Source organism: Dermochelys coriacea, chromosome 1, assembly GCF_009764565.3.
Source record: "Dermochelys coriacea isolate rDerCor1 chromosome 1, rDerCor1.pri.v4, whole genome shotgun sequence".
Lineage (NCBI taxonomy): Eukaryota > Metazoa > Chordata > Testudines > Dermochelyidae > Dermochelys > Dermochelys coriacea.
The window spans coordinates 322,370,052-322,390,138 of NC_050068.2; the positions used below are offsets into that span (position 1 = coordinate 322,370,052).

Here is a 20,087-nt window from a genome sequence, read left to right on the forward strand (position 1 = left end):
TTATAATAAATTTAAATTGGTATTCTATTATTAACAGTGCAATTAAAACTACAATTAATCACAATTTTTATTGAGTTAATTGTGATTGACAGCCCTAGTATTTATCCATGGTGGAACAAGCATTGGGCCAGAGAGTGGGAATGACTATGTAGTCCAGAGATTAGGGCACCCAGCTGGGAGGTGGGATGCCTTAGGGTATAGTCCCCCTGCTTCAACCACACTTTCATTAGTATTGATCCACAATGGAACAGCTTCAACAGGAGAGATTGAGGGAGTTCCTCCTCCTCTTTTGCCCTGAAAATATCCCATAGCTCTCAGGGATTAGAGCACTGTCCTAAGCACTGTGAGATCCCTTTTCAAATCCTTTCTCCCCTACTGGCAGAGGTGGAGGGAATTGAACCTGCATCTCCCACATACCAGGTTAACCACTGAGTTAGAAGGTGGGCATCAGCTCCAGCTGCATTTTGCATGGGAGTCAACCTGCTAGATTCCCTCTGAGCAGGCCTACTCGTAAATTAGGGAGTCAAATACCTGTCTTCCTCTGATTTGTGAATTGCAGTGGGGCTTAGGTGGGAGGTAGGTACCTGGACGCTTAGGGGGAGGCTGCAGTGCCCTGAGGCAGAAACACAGGCACCAGGGAACTTTTACTCTGAAAAACGTAGGGGCTAGGTGAGTTTAGGCACCTACAGGGTTCAGCAGAAGTTTTGTGAACCACAGAGGAGGCAAAACAGGGACTTAGACACCCTGAGCAGCCACTTTGCTGTAAACCACAGGTCACAGTTTTACGAACTGCTCGTGTAAGGCCTACATAATCTTATCTGCACCCAAGTACTAGACACTTTCTTGTTTAGCCACTTCTATTGCTTTCTTCAAATGCAAATTGATTTAGAAGAGATGGCATTCAGACGTGAAACAGTTAATAAACTAATTCAGCTGTGAACACAGATGACCTATATACAGAGGCAAACTGGCACCATTACTCAGCTGTTCTAGTTAATATTCACAGTTTAAAATGCAAGCCATGTTTGCGTAACACACCTGGTCCTGTCAGCAGATGTTAACCCTCTCCCAGCAGGATCCACTGGATTCTGCTGCTTAAATAAGCAAGTGGCTCATTACCTCACCTGCATGGGAGTCAGGGAAGACTGTTGGTTGCTCTGAAGTTGGAGCCCTAAAAGCATACAAGCCTGTGGAGAACTTAAGGGTTTATTACTTTGTTTATGAAGCCAGACTCAGGTAGGGGTAGAATCTCTAACTCTGTACAATGAGCGGACTGTGTTTTACTAGAGATTGGGAAAGGCATCTGCTCACAGCATTGTACGAGGCTCATTTACTGCATCTTTCTCCCAACAATTACTTCATTGACTCTTCCCCTCACATGCAGGGTAGGATACTATTTGTCACTAGGTGATACTATGCATGGGCATTTAAGGGTACAAGATAAGAGAGCTAGGGGGAGAGACCTAACAAGTACTGGATTGCAATAGTGCAGAGAGCACATGGGCATAATACACTGGACACGATTTGATGCTATGAGGGACCTCAGAGGTATTGTGCTGCAATGGTGTAGAGGGTGCTTTTAAAGTGTGTATTTAATGTTTTCATTTCAGTTGAAATTTCCAACCAATGACTAAATTGGCAACACTGCATACAACTGGTTGACAGCTGTGGGGTGTTGGGGAAATTAACAGGGGGTGTAGGGAAATCCCTGGGCCCATGAGCACGGCCTAACACTATGAGAGTCTGAGGCAGCACTGGGCTGCAGAGGACATATGGGCAGGACCTGATGCTGTGAGAGACCCGGGCGCCGCTGGGCAGCAGGGAGCAGAGGACACACAGGCACAGCCTGATGCTGTGAGAGTCCCAGGTGGTGCTAGGGGGCAGAGGGCACATGAGCATGGCCTGATGCTGTGAGCGTCCTGGGTGGCACGGGGCAGAGGATACACAGGCACGCCTGACCCTATGAGAGACCTGGGCGGCAGGGGGCAGAGGGCTCACGGGTAGGGCCTGATGGTGTGAGACCCAGGCGGCGCTGGGCATTGGAAGCAGAGGGCACATGGGCACAGCCTGACGCTGTGAGCATCCTGGGCGGCAGGGGGCAGAGGGCACATGGGCACGGCCAGATGCTGTGAGCATCGTGGGCGGCAGGGGGCAGAGGGCACATGGGCAGGGCCAGATGCTGTGAGAGAGCCGGGCGGTGCTGGGTGGCAGAGGGCTCATGGGTAGGGCCTGATGCTGTGAGCGTCCAGCGTGGCGCTGGGCAGCAGGGGGCAGAGGGCACGGCCAGACGCGGGGAGACACCCGGGCGGCGCTGGGCGGCAGCGGGCGCACGGGCACGGCAAGACGCGGGGAGACAGGCGGGCGGCGCTGGGCGGCAGCGGGCGCATGGGCACGGCCAGACGCGGGGAGACACCCGGGCGGCAGCGGGCGCACGGGCACGGCCAGACGCGGGGAGACAGGCGGGCGGCGCTGGGCGGCAGCGGGCGCACGGGCACGGCCAGACGCGGGGAGACACCCGGGCGGCGCTGGGCGGCAGCGGGCTCACGGGCACGGCCAGACGCGGGGAGACACCCGGGCGGCGCTGGGCGGCAGCGGGCGCACGGGCACGGCCAGACGCGGGGAGACACCCGGGCGGCGCTGGGCGGCAGCGGGCGCACGGGCACGGCCAGACGCGGGGAGACACCCGGGCGGCGCTGGGCGGCAGCGGGCGCACGGGCACGGCCAGACGCGGGGAGACACCCGGGCGGCGCTGGGCGGCAGCGGGCGCACGGGCACGGCCAGACGCGGGGAGACACCCGGGCGGCGCTGGGCGGCAGCGGGCGCACGGGCACGGCCTGACGCTTGGCCACAACGGGGATCGCGGAGCGCCGCCCTTGGCCCCAGCGCCGCTTGGCGACTTAGCAGCCGGGCCCGCAACCTCTCCGCCGGCAGCACGGAGCCGGCGAGGCTCCTCCCCCGGCGGGGCTTTTCATACGTGCTGACGCTCCCGCCCCCCTCGGGGCAGGCTGGGCCATAGCCGGATAGCGGTGAGGCCGGGCCCCGTTAGCTGCCGGCTGCCGCCATCTCGGTGCCCAGCAGCGGGGAGGCCCCTCAGGCCCGGGCTATGCGTCGCGGGGCAGCCGTGCTCCGGCCCTGAGCCCCCATGGAGCAGCCCGCGGGCGGCCGGCGGCCCCGGCTCGTCTCCTCGTTGGCGCTCGGGCAGCGCGCCTGGGAGGTCGCCTTAGAGTGGGAGCCGGGGCTGCTGTCTTGGCGGGATCCGCAGCCGCCCCGGGGCCGGGACGGCGGTGAGTGATGGGGCCTGGCGGGCGGAGGGGCCGGGGCAGACTGGAGCGGATGGGGGTTGTACCGGGCGGGCTTGGCGGGGTCCTGGGGGGCAGGGTATAGTGCGGGGCAGACTGCAGGGGCTCTGGCAGGCGTGGGGGACCGAACGGCCTGGGGGTTGGGGTCATGGGGGGGGAATGGAGGGGGTGGGGGTGTAGTGGGGCTCACTGGAGGGGCTCTGGCAGTAGTGGGGGGTTGGATAATGTGGGGTTGGAGGGGCTTTGGGAGTGGGGGTATAGTGGGGCTCACTGGAGGGGCTCTGGCAATAGTGGGGGGTTGGATAATGTGGGGTTGGAGGGGCTTTGGGAGTGGGGGTGTAGTGGGGCTCACTGGAGGGGCTCTGGCAGTAGTGGGGGTTGGATAATGTGGGGTTGGAGGGGCTTTGGGAGTGGGGGTGTAGTGGGGCTCACTGGAGGGGCTCTGGCAGTAGTGGGGGTTGGATAATGTGCGGTTGGAGGGGCTTTGGGAGTGGGGGTATAGTGGGGGACACTGGAGGGGCTCTGGCAGTAGTGGGGGGTTGGATAATGTGGGGTTGGAGGGGCTTTGGGAGTGGGGGTATAGTGGGGCTCACTGGAGGGGCTCTGGCAATAGTGGGGGGTTGCATAATGTGGGGTTGGAGGGGCTTTGGGAGTGGGGGTGTAGTGGGGCTCACTGGAGGGGCTCTGGCAATAGTGGGGGGTTGGATAATGTGGGGTTGGAGGGGCTTTGGGAGTGGGGGTGTAGTGGGGCTCACTGGAGGGGCTCTGGCAGTAGTGGGGGTTGGATAATGTGGGGTTGGAGGGGCTTTGGGAGTGGGGGTGTAGTGGGGCTCACTGGAGGGGCTCTGGCAGTAGTGGGGGTTGGATAATGTGCGGTTGGAGGGGCTTTGGGAGTGGGGGTATAGTGGGGGACACTGGAGGGGCTCTGGCAGTAGTGGGGGGTTGGATAATGTGGGGTTGGAGGGGCTTTGGGAGTGGGGGTATAGTGGGGCTCACTGGAGGGGCTCTGGCAATAGTGGGGGGTTGCATAATGTGGGGTTGGAGGGGCTTTGGGAGTGGGGGTGTAGTGGGGCTCACTGGAGGGGCTCTGGCAGTAGTGGGGGGTTGGATAATGTGGGGTTGGAGGGGCTTTGGGAGTGGGGGTGTAGTGGGCTCACTGGAGGGGCTCTGGCAGTAGTGGGGGGTTGGATAATGTGGGGTTGGAGGGGCTTTGGGAGTGGGGGTATAGTGGGGCTCACTGGAGGGGCTCTGGCAGTAGTGGGGGGTTGGATAATGTGGGGTTGGAGGGGCTTTGGGAGTGGGGGTGTAGTGGGGCTCACTGGAGGGGCTCTGGCAGTAGTGGGGGGTTGGATAATGTGGGGTTGGAGGGGCTTTGGGAGTGGGGGTGTAGTGGGGCTCACTGGAGGGGCTCTGGCAGTAGTGGGGGGTTGGATAATGTGGGGTTGGAGGGGCTTTGGGAGCGGGGGTATACTGGGGCTCACTGGAGGGGCTCTGGCAGTAGTGGGGGTTGGATAATGTGGGGTTGGAGGGGCTTTGGGAGTGGGGGTGTAGTGGGGCTCACTGGAGGGGCTCTGGCAGTAGTGGGGGTTGGATAATGTGCGGTTGGAGGGGCTTTGGGAGTGGGGGTATAGTGGGGGACACTGGAGGGGCTCTGGCAGTAGTGGGGGGTTGGATAATGTGGGGTTGGAGGGGCTTTGGGAGTGGGGGTATAGTGGGGGACACTGGAGGGGCTCTGGCAGTAGTGGGGGTTGGATAATGTGGGGTTGGAGGGGCTTTGGGAGGGGGGGTATAATGGGGCTCACTGGAGGGGCTCTGGCAGTAGTGGGGGTTGGATAATGTGGGGTTGGAGGGGCTTTGGGAGTGGGGGTATAGTGGGGGACATTGGAGGGGCTCTGGCAGTAGTGGGGGGTTGGATAATGTGGGGTTGGAGGGGCTTTGGGAGTGGGGGTATAGTGGGGCTCACTGGAAGGGCTCTGGCAGTAGTGGGGGGTTGATAATGTGGGGTTAGAGGGGCACTGGGGTTTAGGGGTATAGTGGGGGGATACTGGAGGGGCTCTGGCAGTAGTGCGGGTTTGGAGGGGCTTTGAGATGTGAGGGGTTGTATAGTATGTGGGGGAGGTTGCAGTGGCTCTGGAGTTGTCATAGAGTGCACCTGTTCCTGTTCTTGTCTGCTTGTGTCCTTGGCATGTGTATCACTGAGAAGTGTGGGGGAGGTAACACACACACTATAAAGATAAGACACCTTCTTCCCATGTCCAACCAGCTCTTATGAAAAGGGACAGACCAGTTAATAGTGCAAGCTGTTGCGCCCAGGTCTGCCTTCTCTTAAAGGGCGTAAAGTTCCAAAGGTTACTTCTCTTTCTTCTCTCGTTTTGGGTCCAGAATGGAGTTGAGAAATGTTCTTCTTGTCCCAGGGGGTTCTGGTTCTTTGGTGGTGGTGTTTAGCCTACTGTAATATATTTGGTGTAGTATTTACTAGAGGCTTCTCGAGTGTTGCTGAAAAATAAATTTTAAAAATGTGTGCAATACTGATTAGTTTACACAGCATCAGCAACTTTTTCTTAACTAACAGTTTAAGCAGTAGATGACATGTTGAGAAGGAAGTAGGAAAGCCAAATATTTAGGGCAGGACTGTGGGGTCCAGCACCTGGGTTCATTCACTAAGTTTCTTCATAAGTATGGGAAAGGCTGCATGCATAGACTTTGGACCATATTGACAAGCTCATAATGATTTGACAAGGCACTAAGAAGTGGTTTCTACTCCCCCCTCGCCCAACCCCAAGAGCTTGTCAGCAGATATAAAGCCAAGTGTGCATAGTCCTGTTTCTGCACATTATACATAGATTAGTAATAGCTAGAAAAAGTACACATTTTGAGGATCTTGCAGGTGGCTTTTAGTCACTTGGAGAGCCATTGAAGTTAGGGGTTTTAGCTGGAATATGTTACAGCAATGAGATCTAAAACAAGAATATTTATTAAAATATTCAAGCCACAATGTAATTTAATACTTTTATCATGTAATGGATGTGCCATTTGAGACTTCAGAAAAACTGCATCTGTGAAATAGTGTGTTTGCAATTGAAATTGAAACTTGCACTATGTTTGCAGAACTGACTGCTTAATAATTCCAGCATTTCTCAGCGTTCCTCTTAACACCACGCAACTACAACCTTTACTCTTATGAGGCCTCTAAATTACTACCACAGCATAACTGTGGGTCAAGGCCCCATTATACTGGTGCTACTTTGCATCTTGGGGATATACCTTGATCATATATCAGTGCAGATACCACTGTGCCTTTACAAATATTCTTTGGCTTCATGGTAACAGGTAAGTGTGAGAAGAAAATGAGGAAGGACAAGATAACAAGTGGAACTACCGTGTTTAGCATAATCAGCAGTCACAATACACCAACTGCTTAGACAATGTATACTCCTTGACATGGAAAGAAATGGGTCTTAAACTAGTCAGTTAAAGTAATCCTAGGTCTTGTAACTGCAGGTAAGTACGCTTTTCAGACCATATGATTTGAGCATCCTTTGTATGAATGTTGACTCTTTCTGTCGACCACAAGAACACATGACAGTCTAGCTGGAGTACAAAAACACAGGCTAATATGTTTACACTATTTTCTGAAAACTTCAAAGCATTAAATATTGTTTTAGTACATAGTGGTTTTTCTCTTTCATATTCAAATGAATTGCAGCTGGATACAGTAGAATAACTGTTGCTTTAAAACAGTGATGAAAACATACCTTTCCTTTTTGTTTGTTAGCTGACTTCGTTATGGTCGAGGAAGCACTTTAATGTTAAGCCACTATAGCTTCGGGCACTTATTACCTTCCAGATAAGTTTATCCTTTGAGCTGTTGCATGATCCCTCAGCTGAAAAGTGAAACTTTTTGCCAAGTCTTGTGAAGTCTCCTAGGTCATATGACTGTGAGATAAGGGAAGTTATTCACATAGTTAGAAAACTGATCTTGTGTATCTATTTGTATGTAAAAAAGCTTAACTTCAAACTTGGGATACATATTCAACTCACTGGAAGAGAAGTGTCTGACAAGTTTGAAGAAATTTGGAATTAGAAATAATGGAGTTATCTTTAGGAAACTTCCTGCATATGAATATCAAATTTCCTATTAAATTTTAAATAGTGTGCATAGGTAAGGCTACAATTTAGTCATGGGTATTTTTAGTAAAAGTCACGGACAGGTCATGGGCAATAAACAAAAATTCACTGTCCGTGACCTTTACTGCGGCTCCCTGGCAGCGCCACTCCTCTGGGAGGTGGAGATCTTCCAGAGAACACCATCCTGGCCACTATGGATGTAGAAGCCCTCTCCACCAACATGCCACACAAAGATGGATTACAAGCTGTCAGGAACTGTATCCCTGATAATGTCACGGCAAACTTAGTGGCTGACCTTTGTGACTTTGTCCTCACTCACAACTATTTCACATTTGGGGAAAATGTATACCTTCAAGTCAGCGGCACTGCTATGGGCACCCACGTGGCCCCACAGTATGCCAACATTTTTATGGCTGACCTAGAACAACGCTTCCTCAGCTCTCGTCCCCTAATGCCCCAGCTCTACATTGATGACATCTTCATCATCTGGACCCATGGAAAAGAAGCCCTTGAGGAATTCCACCATGATTTCAACAATTTCCATCCCACCATCAACCTCAGGCTGGACCAGTCCACACAAGAGATCCACTTCCTGGACACTACGGTGCTAATGAGCGATGGTCACATAAACACCACCCTATACTCACCTACATGCCTCCAGCTTCCATCCAGATCACACCGCAAGATCCATTGTCTACAGCCAAGCTCTAAGATAAAACCGCATTTGCTCCAACCCCTCAGACAGAGACAAACACCTACAAGATCTCTATCAAGCATTCTTACAACTACAGTACCCACCTGCTGAGATGAAGAAACAGATTGACAGAGCCAGAAGAGTACCCAGAAGTCACCTACCATAGGACAGGCCCAACAAAGAAAGTAACAGAATGCCAGTAGCCATCACCTTCAGCCCCCAACTAAAACCTCTCCAGCGCCATCAAGGATCTACAACCTATCCTGAAGGATGATCCCCCACTCTCTCAGATCTTGGGAGACAGGCCAGTCCTCGCCTACAGACAGCCCCCCAACCTGAAGCAAATATTCCCCAGCAACCACACAACAAAAACACGAACCCATGAACCTATCCTTGCAACAAAGCCTGTTGCCAACTCTGTCCACATATCTATTCAGGGGACACTATCATGGGGCCTAATCACATCAGCCACGCTATCAGAGGCACGTTCACCTGTGCATCTACTAATGTGATATATGCCATCATGTACCAGCACTGCCCCCTCTGCCATGTACATTGGCCAAACCGGACAGTCTCTATGTAAAAGAATAAATGGACACAAATCAGTCGTCAAGAATTGGAACATTCAAAAACCAGTCGGGGATCACTTCAACCTCCCTGGACACTCAATTTCAGACCTAAAAGTCGCAATTATTCAACAAAAACTCTTCAAAAACAGACTCCAACGAGAAACAGGAAAACTGGAATTAATCTGAAAACTGGACACCATTAAATTAGTCTTGAATAAAGACTGGGAGTGGGTGAGTCATTACACTAACTAAAAACTATTTTCCCATGCTAATTTTCCCCCTACTGTTACTCGTACCTTCTTGTCAACTGTTTGAAATGGGCCATCCTGATTATCACTACAAAAGTTTTTTTTCTCCTGCTGATAATAGCCCACCTTAATCGATTGGTCTTGTTAAGAGTTGGTATGGGAACCCCCATTTTTTTCATGTTCTGTCTGTGTCTCTGTCTGTCTCTGTCCAATCTTTGTATGTATTTTCCACTGCATGCATCTGGTGAAGTGGGCTTTAGCCCACGAAAGCTTATGCTCAAATAAATTTGTTAGTCTCTAAGGTGCCACAAGTACTCCTCGTTCTTTCAAATTGTACACTGTATGTCAACAACAGCTACTGAGAGCTGCAGGTTGCCATGCCTGTGGACTGTCAATGTAAATATTGTCTCGCGGCCTGCCAGCAGGTTACCCTGACGGGCCGCATTAGTCCTGTGGGCCGCAGGTTGCCCACGCCTGCTGTACGTACATTTCCCACTATTTTGTGCACTCATAGTATTAGTTAACTTTACATTTACTCTTAACTATGTTTACTCTTAACTCTTGTGTTAATATAAATATTTTGATTTGAATTTATAAGTTTTTGTTTAGATGCAATGACAGATTATGTAATACAAACTAATCCTCTGCAAAAATGGTATGCCTCAATACAAACCAGGCTGCACTCAATGTAAACTTTACCCTTGAAATAGGTTTAAATGGTGAATAATATTTTTCAGGTATCAGCTGTGTATCTAAGATACATTTTTTGTTTTGGAAGTGGCCCTTTAAATGTCCTAATTAAGAACTATCTGCATAATCAGTCTAATGCACACTAAGAATTTTATTGTTACCAGTTCCATGTTTGCTCATGTAAACGTCTGACATGTCAACATTTAACAAATTTCTAATGTAAACTTGGCTTTAATTGCAGGACTGAGGATTTATTGTAAATTCTTAGAAAAAAATCAATTTCAAAGAAGGTGTAAGGCAAAGTGTATCAGACTTAATCAGTACCGGATTTACCATGGCACCAGGTCCACAGTCCAAAGGGGTCCCAGCCCAGCTTGCTCTTCTCCACCCCACCCCCGATCTCCCCTGTGGGGGCAGAAGCTTGATGCTGCCGGCTCCGCCGGCAGTCAAGCTCCTCCCCGGCCTCCTCCCTGAGCGTGCTGCGTTCCGCCCCTTCCCCTCTCTCTGCCGCTGCTCAGCTGTTTGCCGGCAGAAGGGAGGGGGAAGAGCAGAGCCTCAGCCTGCTTTGCTCCAGGGGGGAGGAGGAGAAGCATTGGGGCCTTGGGGAAGGGGCTGAAATCGGGGTATACCCCCTCCAGTATATGAGCAAACCCCAGCCCACACCCCCAGCCCTATGTCCACCCTGCACCCCATTCACACCTCCCCAGCCCCATGTGTTGACTCCTGCACATCCCCACCCCTATTCTGAGCACCAAACGGGAGCTCCTGCACACCCACGCCCATTCCCACCTGCACCCCTAGCACCAAACAGGAGCTGCCCCAGGTAAGCGCTCCACACCCCAACGTCCTGCCCCAACCCTGAGCCCCCTCCCTCACCCTAGCTCCTGGCCTGCCCCTGCACCCCAATGTTTTTTTATATTTGGAGAGATCATTAAGTGGTCTGTCGAGACCTTCCACAATTTTCAAGCGGTCTGTGGAAAAATAAGTTAGAGTACCTTGATTGCACTTGTAGCTCACTTTATTTTCATTTACTTGCTATTCCTTATAGGAGGAGGATGAAGAAAAAAATAATGAAAAACGGAGGCGGGGGAAGATAAAAGAGAATGTTCTTTTTCTTGGTTGGGTCCCAAGGAGGGGCCCCAAAAATGAAGCTGAGGACAAGGCTGGGGGTTCCACTAACTCTAAATCTACCACTGGCTTTCACGTCACCTGGGCTGGGGATACTGTGTTAGCTGATCCCCACAGTCTCCAGCCTACCTGGGCAATACAGCAGACATGGCCCCTGCCCATTAGCTCCTCTCCACTCCCTAGCCCACCCACCACTTCCTTCCCTCTCTCTCTCTTTCCCCCCCCCCCCCCCCCCCGCTTAAGGCTTAGCCCTCTCATTTTTAAAAATGATCGCTTCTCCCCCTCACCCCAGGCTATTCTGGCAGCTCGGTTGTCAGGTATCAAGTAGAAAACAGGACCTGAGTTTCTGGTTAGCAGTGCTGACTGGAAACTAAAAGTCCAGTTATAGGAGTAACCACATTAGCCTCCACTCCTCCCATTCCCAACACCTACCCCAGAGGGCTGGAAGAGAAACTGTCCCGCTGCTGCGGGAGGAGAGGCAGCTCAGTGCAGAGAGAGATGAAGAGAACGGGCTAGAACCAAATAGGTACCCACTCTATGTGGGCAGGGGCTGGAGGTCCTCTTTACTCCCTCCCCAGCCCGGCTGTGCTTGCAGTTTACCCCGGCTCCTCCCTTGCTCCAGGGACCAACTCTAGCTCCCACCCCCCTGTGCTTTTGCCCTCAACCCCTTTTACAATAATTCCTCAGGGGGGGCCCACAAATATGTTTGGCACCAGGCCCACAAAAAGTTAATCCAGCACTGGACTTAATAGCGAAGTTCTTTCTTCTCAGCGAATTGTACTTTTGTAATAAGTATAAAAGTCTCACTTTTTAAAAAACAAGGAAGTGAAAGCATGGTCTGTAAACAGAAACAGGACACTACATAGACCTAACTTGATGCCACTTGCGAAGGTCAAATTGAGTTGGCTTAGCAGGGCAGTTACGTCAACGGGAGTGAAATTTAAGTGTAGACACTTCCATAGTTAGCTGATGTAAGCTGCCTTGCGTCGACCTAGCTCCGTAGTGTACACCAGGCCTAAGGGTATGTCTACACAGCAGTGTGAGCCTGTTGTTAGTGGGACTTGAGTCAGCTGACCCTTGTCAGGGAACCCTGGGAGTGAGCATCTAAATCACATTTTAATCCTAGGTTATGAATTTTCTAACCCGTGCTCGAACCTCGAGCTCTGGCATCCACACTGAAGTGCATACACCGAAGTCAAAGTAAATGTATCCCAAAGCGCCATCTCCCCACACCCAGACCCCCCTACTGAGCCCCAATCACTTTCACCTGGACCCTCCTGTGGAGTCCTATTGCCACTGAACCCAGAATTTCCCGCAGCGAGCCCCTGTGCATCCAGATTCCCCCCCCCCCCGCACCTGGACCCCTCTGCTGAGCTGCCGGCACCCAGATTGTCCAACACAGAACCCTCTCACCCCACATCTATGTCCCCCCCATACTAAGCCCTTCCATACTTGGGTCCTTCTGGGCTTAGCCTGCCTGCCAACACGTGGTGCGTCTGCTGTAGAGCGGCGGGGTCCCGGGATGTTTCTGGGGCAGGTCCGGTCCTTGCGCTGTGTTAGGGTCGGGTGCAGCCTCACTGTCAAGTCTGTGTCCCAGGGTGGGGCTGCAGCATGTTCTTCCATTCCATGCAGCCAGTGGCCTATGCTCCCCACTGCCATGCTGGAGCTTCTACATTTATTTATTGACAAATAAGTTTGCAGAATTTTTATTTTTTTATTTTATTTGGCACAGAATTCCCTCAGGAGTAAGTTTGGGAAGTCTTTATAATGAACTACCATCTAATCTGAGAATTGGGCTCTCCACCTCTAGGCTGAGTCACATGGGCAGGAACATGCGCAGATGCACCTATTCTGAGGATAATTAGGGCATCAATCTCTAGGGCTGTCAGACTATTAGAATGGAATTTTGCAATTCTTAATTTTTAAAATGGGATGATCAATGAAGGTGTCGGTTGGTTGGTTTTTTGTTTTTGTTTTTGTTTTTTGAAGTTTAACATAAAATGTAGGTTTCAGAGTAAAAACAGACACACACCCCAGCCTGGCTGCTGCCAGCTGCAGAGCCAGTGAAGTGCATCCTCAAGGCTTGTGGTGCAGTGTGCTTCAGCACCCCCCAGGATCTCTTATCCTTATCCCTGCTGCACCCCTGGAGGCAGAAATAAGGAATCCTCGGGAGGCAGTGGGGAAATTTTAGGGCTGGCTCCCATTCACTGCCCTCACAGTGCATGCTGCCTGGGTGAATCTGCACATGCAGCCCTGGGAGGGGTGGGCGGGCGTGCGTAGTGGGGACCAAGGGACAGAGAGCGGAGCAGGGACTAAACGGCTGCCCTGCAGGCCGGGGGAGTGGCAGAGCTTCAGGCTCAGCTCTGCAACCCCCCAACATTCTGGCAGCTGCCTCCTGCTGGTCAACTTTGCTCCCTGCTCCAGGCAAGCTCCATGCAGCAGTGAGGAGCTGCAGGAGTAGGAAGGGGAAGCGCACTCAGCCAGGCAATAATGGTACGTCTGGCCGCTGTTCTTGCTACCAGTAACATTGCTCTTCTTCCACCAGGAATTCTTGGATATATGTAGAAGACTGCCAGTGCTGCATGCACACAGGAAAGCAGTAGGGCTTGGACCTTTGGTCCTAGCTTAACGCAGGCTTGGACTCTCCAGCCCTGCAGGATCTTGGGATCCTAGGTCCGAGCCCTAGATTAGTGCAATTGGTGTGTGGGTAAAAGGGGAGGTAGGCTTGAGCCCGGGCTCACATTGCTGTGTAGATATACCCTTAGTAGTTAGTTGATGCATAGGCTACAGTGGGGCTGCTTTTGAACTGGTGGCTTCTGTGCAGATGATATACTTCCTCCAGACCAGCACTTTTCAGACAGTGGTATGAGGCCCCCGGGGGGCCACCAAACATGGCTAGCATTGGATTCACTGGGGCCCAGAGCAGAAAGCTGAAGCCCCACCGCCCCAAGCCCCACCACCTAGTGCTGAAGCCTGAGCATCTTAGCCTCGCAGTGCCCCCTGTGGAGTGGGGCCCCAAATAATTTCCCTGCTTGCTACCCCCAATGCCACCCTGGTTTTTATATGCAGAAAAACACTTGTGGCACAGTATTGCATGCTGGAGGGGCCTCAGAACGAAAAAGGTTGAGAACCCCTGCTCCAGACCATGAAAGAGCCACAGAACCTACTGGACGTGCTCCCAGCACTCTAGTTTCGTTCGGAACCAATGGCTGCTTATATGCTTCTATCTGCTCTTGATTATTTTCTGCTGGGATGGGGCGTGGACTGGGCAAGATGGCTGCTGCAAAGCAGATGGTATACCCCCATAATCCTTTGCAAATAGAATGTTGTGTCTGGTCATTCTACATGCAAAAAATTGAGATTGGCTGAGAGCTGTGAAAAAGCACAATGAACTTGACTTTTCTTGGTTTGTCTTCCGAAGCACTAGGTAGGTTGGAGAATCATGGCAGTCCCTGTTATCAAATTTGGCTGCAGTCCTGCAAAAGTCTGTTTAAGACACATTGGTAAATAAAGAATTAAAAACAAGGAAATATGCAAATGCACTTCTGGAGGCACAGCTACACTTTATGAAGAATCTCAGTATCTGAAGTGCAAAAAAGAAAATTAGTACTTGTGGCACCTTAGAGACTAATAAATTTATTTGAGCATAAGCTTTCGTGAGCTACAGCTCACTTCATCAGATGCATGCATGCTCCTTTTAACTGCTTGATGTGTGATTTGTGGAATGTGCAGTTAGCTACTAGAGTTTCACAGGTGTCTCCTGTTGCCTTTTAGGTTCTCTGTGCTCTGGAGGCCTCAGTACAGTCTTTACAAGGACTTGGGAATATGAAAGAAATGTGTGCTGCTAAAATATAAACACTTATGAGGAGGTTTGGCAACCACCCAAAAGTACCTGAGTGAAGAGGCAGTAATTTGATAAAGATTGACTGCCTTTTAAAAGTTGATCCTTCACGATCAAGGCATTACTCTGCAGTATATCTAACTATAAATTTACCTGTGCACAGCTGTATACAATTATGCATTTTTATGAGTGGCTTGCAGTTATCAGTGATCATTAAATTAAAACAATCATTGTCTCAAACTTAGCAAAGGTAGCACTTTCTTGAGGGCTGTTTACCTTCCAACTATTATCTGACCTTTTGGATTTGGACTTATCTTTTGTGAAAGTTATTTGGTACTTCTATAAAACAGGAAAACGCTGGTGGGCAGGAAGCAGGAAAGGACTGCTCATAAAGAGTGTTCAAATGCCCACTTGTCTCCTTCCTACCCAAATACAGAAACCGTTAAAGAGAATTCACTCAAACTTCCCAAAAGGGAACAGTTTGCAAGGGAGGAGAGGGGAATTCATTCTGCATGCAGAGATTAAAAATAAAGCTTAATCTGAAAAACTAACAATTTAAAAATTTTCAAATTAGGAGGATTTGTGGAAAGTCTTGAGGCTTGTATGCCTGCTCTGTGAAAAATTCCTTTTGTCAGGAAAAATGTTTTGACTTTCAGTTATATGTGGTACTTATAAAGACCTCTAATGAACTGTTAGATATAAAGCTCATCTGTATTCATACTGTCGTATGTAGGATTTAAATCATAGGCATTACAAATGAAAAAGCCTATTAGTTTCTCCTACCCCTGCCAATGCAGGGTTATTAACTAGAATATATTTTCAAGAGTTTTCTTCAGTCTAGTGTAAATAAGCAACACAATGGGCTTCCACTTTCTTTGGGAGACTACTATGGTCTAATAGAGTTCAGTGTTTAGGAAAAAAAAAATTCCCTCAAGTTTAACTTAAATTATCTCTTTGCTCCTCCGTTACTTCATTACACTACTTCTTCCTTGGTATATTAATGCTCTTCAAATATATAAGGTTTCTTGCCCCACAACCATACCTCAAAATCACATACATAGTCATTAGTTATTAATTACATTTGGTTATTGAGTAGCCAAGATTCACATTTAATATTTTGTTATCAGTTCCTCCAGGTTTTCAATCATTCTATTTGGAAAAAAAAAATCACTACAATTTGTTGATCTCTTCCTGATTTAAGTGTCTGGAGTCAATTCAGCATTTAGGTGTCGCTTTGCCAGTCATTTGTAGAGGAGCTGTAATTTCCCTGATATCTAATATGAAACTTTTGAGTTTGGTTTGCCAATATAAATGTGTAGAGCTTTTTGACTGCACTTTCATAATAGAGAGCATCATGTAGCAAACAAGGTATCAGACCAAGCCTCTGGGTTCTATTTCTGGCCTTGCCAATGACCTCTGCTATATGACCTTGGGCACATTTCTTCACCTTTCCTTCCCTCTCCTTGTTTCTAACTGTGTTTTAGGCCTGGTCTACACTGCGGGGGAGATCGATCTAAGATGCGCAACTTCAGCTATGAGAATAGCATAGGTGAAGTCAATGTATCTTAGATCGACTTAGAATCACTTACTTTGCGTCCTCGCAGCGCGGGATCGACGGCCACCACTCCACCATCGACTCCGCTTCCGCCTCTCGCCATGGTGGAGTTCCAGAGTTGACGGCAGAGCGATCGGGGATCGATCACTACCCGCTGATGTGGTGGGTAGTGTAGACATGGCCTTAGATTGTAAACTCTGATATCTCACTTTTTATGGTGCCATATTTAGTGGGAGCCTCTAAGATACAAATTAATACAGATATTCAATTTGCTCTCTGGTCTGGTTTCACTTCCATTGTGACACTTTCAAAGTGTATGGGACAGTAGGTCTTTAGACAAAGATTAGGTCAGCCAATAAAATTCAAATGAATTGCTAATGTTCCTATGGGGTAAATGAAAATTATGGGGAAATGTGGCAGCAGCCCCTGTATTGTAGGTTGCCCATCACTTTTCCTTATATAATTGAATAATCTAAAATAAAACTGGTAGGAAGTATGTAATGAGAAGTTCTACAAGCTCATGTTTCTGTCAATGGGAGAAATTGTCATACTAAGTACTCAGTGCAATATGCATATATATTAATAGAATCCTAGAAGATTAGGGTTGGAAGAGACCTCAGGAGGTCATCTAATCCAATCCCCTGCTCAAAGCAGGACCAACCCCAACTAAATCATCCCAGCCAGGCCTTTGTCAAGCCAGGCCTTCAAAACCTCTAAGGATGGAGATTCCATCGCCTCCCTAGGTAAGGCATTCTAGTGCTTCACCACCCTCCTAGTGAAATAGTTTTTCCTAATATCCAACCTACACCTCCCTCATTGCAACTTGAGATCATTGCTCCTTGTTCTGTCATCTGTTGCCACTGAGAACAGCCTAGTGCCATCCTCTTTTGAACCCCCGTTTTGGTAGTTGAAGGCCCCTCACTCTTCTGCAGACTAAATAACCTCAGTTCAGCCTCTCCTCATAAATCATGTGCCCCAGCCCCCTAATCATTTTTGTTGTCATCTGTTGGAGTCTCTCCAATTTGTCCTCATCCTTTCTGTAGTGGGGGCCCCAAAACTGGACACAGTACTCCAGATGTGGCCTCACCAGTGCTGAATAGAGGGGAATAATCGCTTTCCTCTGTCTGCTGGCAGTGCTCCTACTAATGCAGCCCAATATGCTGTTAGCCTTCTTAGCAACAAGGGCACACTGTTGATCCATATTCAGCTTCTCACCCACTGTAATCCCTAGGTCCTTTTCTGCAGAACAGCTGCTTACCCAGTTGGTCCCCAGCTTGTAGCAGTATGTGGGATTCTTTCGTCCTAAATGCAGGACTCTGCACTTGTCCTTGTTGAACCTCATCAGATTTCTTTTGGCCAATCCTCCAATTTGTCTAGGTCACTCTGGACCCTATCCCTACCTTCCAGCATATCTACCTCTCCCTCCAGTTGAGTGTCATCTGCAAACTTTCTGAGGGTGCAATCCATCACGTCATCCAGGTCATTAATGAAGATGTTGAGCAAAACTGGCCCCAGGACAGACCCCTGGGGCACTCCACTTGATACTGTCTGCCAACTAGACATCGAGCCGTTGATCGCTACCTAGTGAGTCCAACAATCTAGCCAGTTTTCTGTCCGCCTTGTAGTCCATTAATCCAATCCATACTTCTTTAACTTGCTGGCAAGAATATTGTGGGAGACCGTATCAAAAGCTTTGCTACAGTGAAGGTATATCACATCCACCGCCTTCTCCACATCGACTGAGCCAGTTATCTCATGATAAAAGCAATGAGGTTGGTCAGGCGTGACTTGCCCTTGGTGAATCCTTTCTCTCCTCCAAGTGCTTCAAAATGATTGCTTTGAAGAACTGCTCCATGATTTTTCCGGGGACTGAAGTGAATATTCTTTCCTATTACTTTCATCTCTTGCATTTTTCTTAATGTGAGCACATGTGAAATATAAAGAAATATTTTCAGAGTACAGTACTCAGTTTGAATGAAAACAGTTCCGTTCTTGCTGTCGCACATTTACAGCCCTGATAGAGCTCCTAGGTTGATATCCACCAGTCTGTTGTGTTTGGGTCCCACTTCACTGGGATTTGAGTGCTTTAAACTGGTGAATCTGAACAGAGTCCAGGCATTGCCCCTGGCTGGGGTCTCTAGGCACACTTTCATGGTACAGGTGTTCTATCACCCATTTCTGAGAGTTGTAACCTCACAGTCCAACTGCCTAGCCTTTGGGAGCAGTGCTTGGACCCCCCCCACCACCACCACACCCTGTCAGGCTCCCCTGTAGCTGAAGCACACCCTATCCCAGAATTCCAGCTGTGTGGGTTCTCTGGGTTGGGTTTCACTGTTAGGGGCATGTGATAGTGAAGCCAACAGACACAAAGACTTTGCACAAGATTCTAAATGTTAATCTTTATTTAGATACCAAAAGAGAGATACAGATGTAGACAGAATACCCTACCTCTGTTTCCTACCACTCCAGAGCATGTTTGGCTGTAGGCCAGAGCCCCCTAAGGAGTCCACTGTCTCTTCCCCATCTGCCTGTGTGTGGTTTCTTATCCAGAACATGAAGTCTTGCTCTCCTTCTCCCTTTCTCTCTCAAATTGCTGATGAGACCTTCTTTTTCAGACTCTGATTCTTCTACATGATGATGCGATCCTGGCACAGCTACAAAATGGATAATATCAGATTAAATGTTGAAAAGGATCTGCGGGTTATAGAATCATAGAAGTGTAGAACTGGAAGGGACCTTAACAGGTAAGCTAGTCCCGTCCCCTGCAGTCAAGGCAGGGCTAAGTAATAACTAGATCATTCCTGAAAGGATCATTAACTGAATGTGTGTCAACAACGTGATGCAGCTATGAAAGGCTAATAATTTAAGATACATAATGACAGTCCTGTTAATATAAGATGTGGGAGGTAATTGCTTGGCACTGGTGAGGCCTCAGCTAGAGTATAGCATCCACTTTTGTGCACAACACTTTAGGAAAGATGTAGACAAATTGGAGAGAATCCAAGGGAGAGCAACAAAAATGATACAAGATTTAGAAAGCCTGATTTATAAGGAAAGTAGGGCTGCCAAGCGATTAAAAAAAATTGTGATTAATCACAAGATTCAAAAAATTAATTGCATGATTAATTGCGCTGTTAAATAATAGAATACCATTTATTTAAATACTTTTGGCTATTTTCTACATTTTCAAATATATTGATTTCAGTTATAACACAGAATACAAAGTGTACCGTGCTCACTTTATATTTATTTTTATTACAAGTATTTGCACTGTAAAAAAACAAAAGAAATAATATTTTTCAGTTCACCTAATACAAGTACTGTAATGCAATCTCTTTATCATGAAAGCTGAATGTACAAATGTTGAATTATGTACCCAAAAAACTGCACTCAAAAACAGAAAAATGTAAAACTTCAGAGCCTACAAGTCCACTCAGTCCTACTTCTTGTTCAGCCAGTCGCTCAGACAAACAAGTTTGTTTGCATTTGCAGGATGTAATGCTGCCTGATTCTTGTTTAAAATGTCACGTGAAATTGAGAACAGGCCTTCTCATGGCACTGTTGTAGCTGACATTGCAAGATATTTATGTGCCAGAGGCGCTAAAGATTCATATGTCCCTTCCTGCTTCAACCACAATTCCAGGGGACATGTGTCCATGCTAGGGTGCCCAGATGTCCCAATTTTTATAGGGACAGTCTTGATATTTGGGGCCTGTTACCTCCACCCCACCCAATGTCCCGATTTTTCACCCTTGTTGTCTGGTCACCCTAGTCCATGCTGATGGTGGGTTCTGCTCAATAACAATTCATAGCAGTGTGGATTGACACACATTTGTTTTCATTATCTGAGTAAGATGCCACCAGGAGAAGGTTGATTTTCTTTTTTGGTGGTTCGGGTTCTGTAGTTTCCGCATCGGTGTATTGCTCTTTAAGAC

General features: G+C 48.8%; 1 protein-coding gene across 2 annotated transcripts in view; it reads left to right on the top strand.

The window, feature by feature from the left end:
• Nucleotides 1-2,785: 2,785 nt before the first annotated feature.
• The window catches only part of CERK (ceramide kinase), an 80,789-nt gene continuing 63,487 nt past the window's right edge, over nucleotides 2,786-20,087 (top strand). Inside the window, exon 1 of one of the 2 annotated variants that reach the window (XM_038373224.2) lies at nucleotides 2,786-3,284. In XM_038373224.2, coding sequence (XP_038229152.1) covers nucleotides 3,143-3,284 — 142 coding nt within the window. In that variant the 5' untranslated portion in view covers nucleotides 2,786-3,142. The remainder of the gene's footprint in view (nucleotides 3,285-20,087) is intronic. The other variant, XM_043496395.1, reaches the window with a different exon arrangement.